Source organism: Drosophila subobscura, chromosome U, assembly GCF_008121235.1.
Source record: "Drosophila subobscura isolate 14011-0131.10 chromosome U, UCBerk_Dsub_1.0, whole genome shotgun sequence".
In the NCBI taxonomy this organism is placed as follows: Eukaryota; Metazoa; Arthropoda; class Insecta; order Diptera; family Drosophilidae; genus Drosophila; species Drosophila subobscura.
The window spans coordinates 18,032,062-18,043,013 of NC_048534.1; the positions used below are offsets into that span (position 1 = coordinate 18,032,062).

A 10,952-nucleotide genomic window follows, 5' to 3' on the forward strand; every position below is an offset into this window, starting at 1 on the left:
ATAAATATGCAACTAAATCAAGCTTAAATGTGCTTAACAATTTTGAACAATAATGTCCAAACCACAAGTGGAAAACCCGACTCTAACGAGGACCCCAGCCAGGCAGTCCCGTCCGTCCGTCTGTCCGTCCATGTGTCAAGGGTAGAAGAGAAATATTACGCACGGCGAGTGCTCATTAGGGAGGGACTGAACGGACTAGCGGACAGACGAACGAACGGACGGAAGGATGTATGGGATGCTGGGTGTGTAAAAGGTTTCATAGAAATAAATTTGCACCTTAACGCCTTTAAATGCGCAACACAACAGTCACACGCCCTCAGTCCCCCCACTCGAATGGAGGGAGACTCGAGAAGGTGTAGAACATGGCGTTGCCAATTACCCGGAAGTATGCGAAAAGCTTATGCGATAAATTCGGCAAAAGTGCCAAAAAGGTATGCATGGAGGAGTAGACTGCACAACGAAATGAAAATAAAGTGGAGTGAGAGGAGAGAGCGAGCAGAGCTGTGAGCGAGGAGTGCGAGCGAAGAGCGAGGAGCTTGGAGAGCGTGGAGAGTGGAGAGCAAAGACAGTGGGAGCGAGGAGAGCTTAGAGAGCAAGCAAAGTACGAGAAATATTTCCAGACGCAGTCAAAACCAAAAAATTGCTCACCTTTCCTCCCCCACGTACCCTGTTTTTTCCGACAATGTCAGACTCCGTCTGAGGTTCAGTCTGCTCCCGGTCTGGGGTCTGTGTTCCGGGTGCTTTCGGGTGAGTTTGCTTTTGTGGCTTCCAAGTCGGTTGGCGTCTTTGTTGCCAGCCTTTCGACCACGTAGCCAACACCTGCGTCCAACAGCAGCAGCAGCAGCAGCAGCATCCATTCTCCATGGAAATGGAATGGGCAAACAATAACAAAAAGTGTTCTGCCGCGTGGGTGGGGAGTGTGCGGGCAAAGTTTATGTTGTGCCAGCATATTGAAGGTTAAGTTGGAGCTTTAATAAAATATCATGCGAACTTTCACAGCTGCAGGGGGAAAGGGTAGGGGTACTGGGTAAATCATATAGCATACAGCACACGGACGAGTACTCATATGAAGCATCCACTCGTTTATCAATATAAAGTTTTATTTACGATGCTCTCTCGGGCTCTTCGCTTTAAAGATATTTCATTAAAATGTTGGGCTCAATTTTTGGTCGTTTGTTTGGGGGCTTTTTGGTAATTCCCGGGGATTTTGCGTTATGAAGCAGCGCATATAAAATTTTATATTGCGCTGTCTGTCTGTGTGTGTGGATGAAGCAAAGCGTGAAATATGATTGTGGTGCGCTACAGGTGAGGCAGTGGTTTGTATGGGTTGGCGCATGCAAGAAGGTGAAGTGGGAATGAAAAGGAGGTAAACGTTATATTTGTTGAAAAAACAGCGAAAAACATATCACAAACAAATATCTTTAAATATAATTTCTCTCATTTCCCTATCTTTTCTTCGTTCAAAGCTTCTTTAACTTTATCATCCAAAACCCTCTACAGCGCATCCCTGAACCACCCTAGCGTACACGCTCAGACCGTACCTTTATTACCCTGCCCCCAAACATCATTTCACGCTAACGTAAGCGCAAATTTTGTACCTAAGTCGCGGCCAGATTCTTCCACACACACAGACAATATGCCTGAACCCCCCCGTGAGTCCCTGAGCCACATCTCAAGTAGGTAAACAAGTGTAGCTTCCAAAAAATGGGCAATCAACTGCCAAATGGCCCCACCTGTCCTGCCCAGAAGGCCAGCGATGCAGCAAACAACCTTCGACTTCCACTTCCTCTCCTGCTTGTTGTTGCCTTTTTAATACTTTTTATGATTACAACAGTCGGTAAGTGTCTGCTTAGTTGTGGAGGCATTCCGGGGGAGCTCTGTAAATACATAATAACTTCTCGGGTAAGCAGACAGCAAACGAAGAAACAAAACAGCAACAACAACCCTCCTTAATGAAAGACTGCGCCCCGCCCACACGCACTCCCCACTCCCACACACTCCACATAAATGTGTATCCCTTTTGGCACTTATGTTTTTCGTAAGTTTATACTAAACAACCACCCAAGCAAAACACAACAAAGCAGCAAAAATCAAGAACAAACACAAAAATATCATAACAACCCCACGGAATTAGACTGGTTCCCAGAATTACGCATAGAAGAGGTATTCCTGAGTTGGTTTTGGGATTGATTTGGTTAGAAATATTATCCTTATGAAGCTGTTACAATGCTGTGTAAAAATTCCACATAAATTGTTTAATTTTTGCATATTTTAGAGAACTTTAAAGTCGCCAGAAATAATTTCCTTGTTAACAGCGCCTGCCGCTGCTCTGCAAACAGCTCTGTTAAGCAGCTGATCACTTAACAGCGGCGAGCTCTGTTACAGTGTGGACTCTGCGTAACATTAAAGATCAATTCTTTCACATTACCTTCTTCTCTTTTCTCTCTTAATCTTTTAATTTTTCCTCCACACAAGAATACCCCAACTATTCATTAACCGTCGCGTGTTGAACCCCTGCCGACTTGCTCTTCTGATAGTCTTTTCGTGTTACTGTTTAATTGTTAACATTTCATTTAAGCCATGCACACACATAAACACACACACACACACATTCGCTTTGTGTTTGTGCTGAAAGAGATGGCATTGCTGGAGGTGGTGGTGGGGGGGAAATTCATTTATCAAAACGCTGCCCGCATTTCCGCGATGAAACCCCTCAGGATAAAACTGACTGGCGCCAGCAGAAACAGAAGAGAGGCAGAGGTTAAACACGAAGTCTAAATCGTTATATGCAGACAGACACACACAGGCAAACACGCATGGACATGCAAAATGGAGGATGGGGAGCTCCCCATGCTCCCCAGTTCATTGCTCACAAAGAACAGTGGGATAGAGGGATGGGAAAACGTATAGAAATTACGAAGAAAAATATAGATGGATCATAACATCGCAGAGTAACAGCCGCATTTTATAGATCTACGCTAACAGAATGTAGCCGCTCCCGTTTACAGCTCACTGTTAGGGCTCTTCAATAACAGCCTGTGGTCGCTCGCGTCACTGTTAAAGCGCTCTGCCAGGGCAGTGAAAGAGATCGTGCCTCTCTCTCTCGAGCAGCCGAAGAAAGAACTCGAAAGCTAGAACTGAGTGAAGAGAATGGTGCTTCCGCCACCATTCTAACCGACCGCGAATCTGTATAAAACAGTGAAATCTATCGCTGCACTTCGACTGCTTTTACTTATATTCTTCTTAGAATTATTTGAAACTAGAGCACAAATTTTTGCACGCTTGTGTCCACTGTGCCGTGTGCCCGTGTCTCCTTCCTTTCCATGACGTTTGCGTATGTCAAAGTTATCTAAATGAAAAATTGACTTTCATACAGAGCATAGAGAATGAGAGTGGCAGTGGCAGTGGCGACGGGAGTCGGGGTTTTGGTTTAGCGGGGAGAGTGTGGCAGGGGGAGAGGGAAAAATCATCATCGTTCGTTTGCGCATCGCTTTCAGTTGGAGTTTCCGTTCTGTAGGATTTCGCATTTACGCATTTCCTATTTTAGATGATATTTCATACTTTTTTGCTGACAGCAGCAGCGGCGGCATCAGTGGCAGTGGCAGCGGCAGTGGTGACGGGGGAGGTTAAACTGAAAGTGGAGCCGTATGGCAGGAGCCTCCACCGCTGATGATGATGTGCGTTTATTATTGTTGCTTTATGGCTTTGCATAGATGTGGAGATGTGGGGAGAGGGAGGGAGGAGGATGTGTGTACGAATCTTTCACTGACATATCACTCCCACTCCAGCGCTGCTCGCGCTCTCACTCCGCTGCTCGCGCTCCGACTGCGCTGCTCGCGCTCTCACTTCGCTGCTCGCGCTCCCACTGCGCTGCTCACTCCCACTCTTCCGCTACTCTCTCCAAAACTTCGCTGCTTTCGCTCCCACCCCACTTTTTGCTAGTCCCTCTTCCCCATTTGCCTTTGGGATTATCAACTCATTGTGTCCCTGTGTGTGTGTGTGTGCATATACTTAGAACGTTGGCCCCCTTTTGGGCTTGACTCCCGTTTTACCCTCTGCACTTTTGCCGACATTTGCCAATTTCACAGTTTTGTCGAGGTCTTCGGGTTTACACAGCAAATAGATCGCAGCCTGAAATTGATGCGCTGCTGCTGTAATTGCTCTGCAATTGGGTTAATTGTCAAATGTTTATTAACGATGGAGAAATGGAATTTTGTGGTGGAAAAGCAGTGCTGAAAGTAGGACTAGTATTTCCTCAGACATGTGAGGGGAGATTGGAGATTAATCAGCAAAGAAATTAACAAAAAAGGCATGACTTTTCTTTGGAAATTATTAAATAATTTCAATAATTTCTTTATATTTTTCATACTCAAACTTAATTCCCCTTAATGTGAAACTGTTCCCCCTCCAACCATTTTTCAATTGAATTTCCTTGTGCAATTTGAAACTTAACGGCGCCTACGTGTCTGGCCATAAGAAGCCACAAGCCAAAACACACACAACACACACCCACTATAGCTGTCCCGCTCTGGCACAATGGACAGCCTAAAATCATGCTGCAAAATTGTTGCAACATCAATCATAACACGCAGCCGCACGTGGGGCCAAGAAAAACAAGCCACGAACCGAGCCACGACTCCCTCCTCCCGCCCCACACGAAGTGTGTGCCAATAAATTTTGTGGAGTAAAGAGAATAAAATAAATTGAAAAACACGTTGATGCCATCAATAAACGCTGACAAAGCCAGTGGCAGAGGCCAGCTGAGGCCAGAAGTGGAGCTCACGACATTACCGTGAACTAATGTTGATACTGGGGTGGGGCCACGACCCACGACCCGATGTGACCCGACAGCAACAGCGACTTTGACTTCAACTTGAACGACTGGCAACACACAAACAACTCAAACAGACATAAAATACATAAGAAAATCATTTTGCCAACTGCATTCTGGCAACAGCATTTCCCAATCGTAGAAGCCCAGTCTGCTGGCCGGGCCTGGCCGCCTTTTTTTCTTGGCAGCTGCTGCTTTTGTCTTTTCGCTGTGGTGTTGCTGGAGGGTATGGCAAACAGGGTATAGCGATTTTGGGGTGAAGTTTGGCAGTGTAAAGGAGGAGGAATACATTTTTTCACAGTATTTAAAAACCACAAAACTCCAACATGGCAGCACAGAACTCATCGATTTGTTGGAGCATCCAAAGCAGCACCACTCCTTCTTTCTCCATTTCCCCCTGCTCAAGCTTTCCTCCTCCTTATATGGCTTTAAATTAGAACACATTTCTGTGATTGCTATTTGTGGGGCGGGGGCTGGAAGAAGGTTCTGCAGAGCTCGTCATAAAGTGCGACAGGCGCCACTTTGTTCAATAGTTTTGTTGTTGTCTACTCGGCAATATGCCAGCTCCAACAGCTGTGCGCCTACGAGTCGGGTTTCCTCTTTGGCTTTTCCCCTTTGTTTTTCCAATGTGTTTTTTGTGCTTCTGTTTCTGTTTCTGTTGTTGTTTGCTGTTGGCAAGGATATTGGGTTGAGCGCTTTTTTGGTGTTTGGCCTATTTCGCAGCCACAGTCGAGCCAAGAGGCGAGCTGGCAACAAATGTCATCGAGATATGTGAGTGGGTTAGGCCTCAGACTTCAAGCTGCCTTTTGGTTTTTGTCTTTAGCAAATATTTTCACATCTTTCGGGACGTCCCCCCAACAAGTGTGTTTAATGTGCAAACGGAAGGAGCCCTTTTTGGTCTTTTTTCAATTTAGTTTTTGGTATATGACAGATTTTGTTGCGCAAAACTTTGCCCTGGGCAGCAGTTTTTAATAGGCTTCACAGATTGTTTTTGGGTAAATATAATAAATAAGATAAAGTGTGTTGAGGGAGGAACTAGAACCCCAGAAGGAGGTTCTATTCGGAGAGGAATTAATGGGGAAAAAGGGGACTCCATGAAGCCCTTTTTCTGCTCTTTTTATGGTTGCAAAATTTCATTGAAATACGATAAAAATTCCTAGAGTTTTTCATATATTTTTTGCCACTCCAAAACTTGTTCAAATTCTTACCAAAAATCCACAACAACTTCCCATCCTTTTTGACTAGTCCAAGAATTAGAACGCTGTCATTTAACCCCTCCAAAAAGCTGAAACATTGATCTAGTCCCAACACAGTTTCGGTTTTAGCCAAAAAGTGAACTTTGCACTTTTACTTGTATTAAATATTTACGACAACGCTCCAGTCAGCGCAGAGACAAGAGAAAGCAAAGACGAGCAGCAAAGTGGGAGGGGAAGTGGAGCGGGGAGTGTAAAATCAGACTCCAAAGGCAAAGTGAAATCCAAGCTAAATGGAATTCACTTAGCCATGGCAGATGATGATGACAGGAACGTTGCTGCTGAGCTGTGGCAACGGGACTTCTCTCTTTCTCTCTCCCACCCTGCTCTATCGACGTGAGCGAGCGCCGCGCCTCTGCCACGCTGCTCTATCGACGCGTTCGCCGTGACTCGCCCTGCTTGAGTATCTCCTGCAGGCGTCGTCTTTCCGCGGCACTGAGAACCTGAGAACAAACAGCAAGCAGTAGCCGGGAGTACACGCTCCTCGTAGCTGTGATATTTTACCTGCTCGAGGGTCTCCAGCGTTGAGTTGATTTCCTGCTTCGAGTGCAATGGCAGCCAGAGCGTGGTTATGGCAAAGGTTCTGTTTGCGGAATTTCTTTTAATTGTTAAGTGGATTTTGGTTGTGTTTCTGGCTCTCTCTCACCTGTGCACCCGCATCGCATCGATGGCGCAGCTTTGCATCTCCTCGTGCTTGGCCATTTCGCGGCGGAAACGTTCGTTGTATCTCCGGAATGCGGCCATGTAACGCTGGCGACAAATATCGGCGCTGGGAAATTGCAAAATGTTTGCCATTAAATCAACAGGAAATTGCAATTTTCACACAATTTGATTTGAGTTCGCTGCTCACTTACTAGGTTAGCTCCTTCTCGTCCGGCGGAGGGCGTTGCCCGAAGCCAACGCGTCTGGCCAGCAGCACTCGATACCATTGCTTCTGCAGCGCATTCATTGGCCGCTTGAAGGGGTTCTCAGCCGGCATTCCCACCGCCACCGCCGTCTTCGTCGTTGCATTCTTGTTGACTCGCAGCTTATCCATTTGCCGTTACAGTTTTTTGCTCACTGCTTGCTCACCGCTGGGCATTCGCTCTCAAAACTGACTGACTGAAGAGCACACGGATAGAGTGCAGCTGGGGCTTGTTTGTGGCGGCGGTTGGCAGGGGGAGTTTATCGAACCAACAAGCCAACAATGGCTTACGGGGGATACAGCCAAGTGGTTGCCACAGACATCAGCAGCTGTTGCACATGCGAATTGTTTGCTCTTCCTCCTCCACCTTCTGGGCATTTGGAATGAAGTTGTCTGGCTGTGATTTGCCATCGAGTGAGCGAGTCAACACTGAATGTGGGTTAAAGTGTAGAGAATGGCTGAAATGCCGGGCAATGGCTTTCGATGAGTGAAATTCCCGCTCAGATGTGCATTTGCTTGATTAAAGTGTACGAAAAGTGAAGAATTCAAATTCTAAAAGCTTTGTGCGCAGCGCAGAGCAGCGCTGTTAGCGAGCCAATGTTAACAGTCGGCGGGCGCTCTTGCTAACAGCCGTTAGCCGCTCTTTCTAACAGCGCACTGTTAAGCTCGCTCCCTCGCTCTCTCTCGCTTGTAAGCTGCCGCTGCAGATGTGATGAGAGTTTCTTATTTGAGCTTTGAACTGCTTTGATATATTTGCTTGAGTTTGACTGCTTCTTGTTGTGCGTTTATGGCCTGCCCTCAAAAAACACACAAAACCATTAAATATATGTGCAAAATTTCCAGCTGTCATGATGGGCTCATGTCGGGCCACATTATTAAGCCACGCCAAACTGAGTCACCGCAGAACAAATGCAAAAACCGCACCCATAAAATCCACACAAAACGCGGCCACCCCCGCCCCAACCGCCGACAGTTCCGCCCATTTCTCATGCCAACCCAGATACGACAATGTCTATACATCATACGAGCCTGCAGCCCCACGGAACTTCTAGAACTCCTAATCCAAAGCGGAAAGCGGAAAGGGAAAGGGAAAACATCTTTCCGTAATGCGCGACCTGACAGCGCAACGTTGAGAAAGTAGTTTCCATTTCCCGCTCAGCCAGGCAGAGGCAGCAGCGAAAAGCAGTGGGGAAAGCAGTGGAGTAAGCAGTGGGAAAACAGTGGGGTAAGCAGAGGCAGCATAAGGGGAAAAAAACATGGAAAATTGTCTTACATTAATTTAAATTAATAACATATTTTCCGTTCAGAATTTGCTTGTTCCCCCGTGCAATCCATGGAATGTTGTTGCTATGCAGGAGCGGGCCTGGGCTCATCTTTAATGAGCTTTTAATATGAGTAAATTTGCAATGGAATTTGGATTTTGTTGCTGAAGTGGGCTCGCTGGAATGTCTTGCCTTTGCACGGACACCCCCACTCGTGCGCGTCCTTTAATCAAGTGCCAAGGGCCAGCAACGAAATTGAGTTAAGTTGAGCTCCAAATGGGGAAGGGTTTGTGCTCCCTCTTGAGCGGGTTAAAGTGCACTTGCAGTGTAAAAGAGAGAGAAAAAAGAAACTGCACAACATCAATTTGGTGCTCGAGGCCGTTCCGTTTTCTGCCTGCTCCCCCCACTGCTTGCGGTCAAGTTTTCGCCCCGTTTCTAAGCAGCCGGCCCCGCCGCAATTTATCGAGTGTATTGAGTTGGTCTACGTGCTGCACATAAACCGCACTTATCTGGCTGACTGACTAACTGACTGAAGGATCCCGATAGATGTGCACAGCCCAAACCCGCAGCTGCCCGACAGCAGCCCACTGCCTCCACTGCTTCCACTGCTTCCCACTGCTTCCTGCCATTGCAAACCGTTAGCTGGTGGGAGGGGAGGCTGAGCGGCAGCCAAGAAAAATTGCATGCGGTTAGAGGAGCAAGCAGTAAAATTAATGTGTCTGTCCCGGCTAAGAGTTGCCCCGCAGGCCAGCAGCTCCCAGAACCTTGTGTGGTGGGGAGCATCCTGCTTAAGCAAATATACGGAGCAGGAGATGGAACGTGGCATATCAAAATGATGTATGTCTGTTGGATTTGTTATAAATTTTATTTGCTCTTTGCTTGAACCCCTTTCTTGTCTCCCCTTCGTTTTCGATCGATGTGAAAGCCAATGCCGAAGCAGTCAATTATTAAACGGTTGATGGATGGCAGGCTGAGTACAGTGCGTTTCGGGACAATGTTTTGATGTGGGCAATGGCTGATAAAGGGTTTCAGTTGAAAAGTTTGAAGCGTTTTTATGGCTCTTTCGGTGCATCCCCATTGAAGCCACAGCGGGAGTCCCGCAGTCCCCAACTAATCATCACTCCAATCATTTCCCTCACTGACTAATAGCATCTGGAACCTCTCTGGAATCTAATGCGTATTACCAGACAGCGATAAGATAGCGAAAACATTATCGGACCAGCCAAAAACAAGCTTTAGATAATGTTTACAACATTTATTTAGGCAAATGAAATATTTGTTAATCTAAATGAAATTTATTTATTTTTATGTCACGCCAAAACAAATGAAATATTTGTTGGGACAAACGAAATTTATTAATTGTTCAATTCAGTGGAATAACATGGCAAATCAATCATCAAAATGTTGTCCAGACATTTGTTTAAGACGTTAAGACAGCCAGAACCCAAGGGAATTGATTGATTAGCCAAGCAAAATTCTTATGCGAAAATTAGCAATTAAATTCAAAGCCATTCCATGCACTTTTCCCTCATTTATGCATTGCAAAAACTTTTATAAATGTTTACCTTTCATGGCCAAACATTTCATAACAAAAACAATCCATAACTCATCCAACCTACGGCCATTTCACCCATGAGCACATCAACTCTTCTGGTTATGGGCTAGTCCCTTATCTTTATGGTCGTCTATTCGGAATTCCCGTAGGTATACGGAGCTTATGGACGGGCGGGCCCGTTCTTATCGCAGTAGTGGGCTCCGATAAGTCCAGTGATGCACTCGAAACAATATTTTGGAATCATATAAATGGTAAGTCAAGGCTGACAGAACTTCAGTACGAATTTGTCGTTAGCCAAGTCAAGATGTCGCCGCCACCACACCACGATCATTGCCACCATCCGCCACACCACCATGGGCCACCGCACCATGGACCGTCGCACCATGGGCCACCATGCCATGGGCCTTCGCACCATGGACCGTCGCACCATGGGCCACCATGCCACGGACCTCCGCACCATGGACCACCGCACCACGGACCACCCTGCCATGGGCCATCACATCATCACGGCCCTCCAATGCATCCTCGTTAGGATTCAACGGGATACAATTAGTTCATAAGCAAACAAAACAAAAATCTTAATAGAAAAGTGACAAGAATTTAATACAAAGTGCAACAAATTTGTTCCAAATATTTATTCAAAATCCAAATCCAATTTAATTTATTCCAAATCCTTTCAAAATATTGTTTTGGGGTGCGGAAATGAAGATACAAAATAAATGTCTTACCAAATTTTCGATAACATGACATTTTCTGTGTTTTACGTTTCGAATATGATAACTAATATTAATCAAATGACAAAAGTGTTGATGGGTAGAGAGATGGATGAGAACCTCCGGATTTCCTTTGGCCAATGTCAGAATTAAACCATACACTTATGAGCCTATTTATACGTCACTGGAAATAGTTATCCGAATAGTTAAGGAAGCTTTAATGAATGCTGATATTGGAGAAGGGAACGAGCATAACTAAAAAATGGAACTAAAGCGTGACAACTGATATAATCCAAAATACAATAAATAAACCGAAACCGAAATGACTTAATCATTGTAGTTCCTTTTAAAGCCCTAATATTCCTTACCCTTTCCTTTAAAATATTGGCATTTAATATTTTCCAACATATTTTTCGTCAACGTTTTTCAACTGT

At 45.6% G+C, this 10,952-nt stretch overlaps 1 protein-coding gene across 1 annotated transcript; it reads right to left on the reverse strand.

The window, feature by feature from the left end:
- Nucleotides 1-6,277: 6,277 nt before the first annotated feature.
- LOC117900986 lies at nt 6,278-7,176 on the reverse strand. The gene is made up of 4 exons (XM_034811583.1): nt 6,939-7,176; nt 6,731-6,853; nt 6,589-6,667; nt 6,278-6,527 (listed from the first exon to the last, which is right to left on the reverse strand). Exons 1-4 carry the CDS (start codon nt 7,118-7,120, stop codon nt 6,453-6,455), a joined length of 459 nt encoding a protein of 152 aa, XP_034667474.1. The 5' UTR covers nt 7,121-7,176; the 3' UTR covers nt 6,278-6,452.
- Between the last annotated feature and the right edge of the window lie 3,776 nt (nt 7,177-10,952).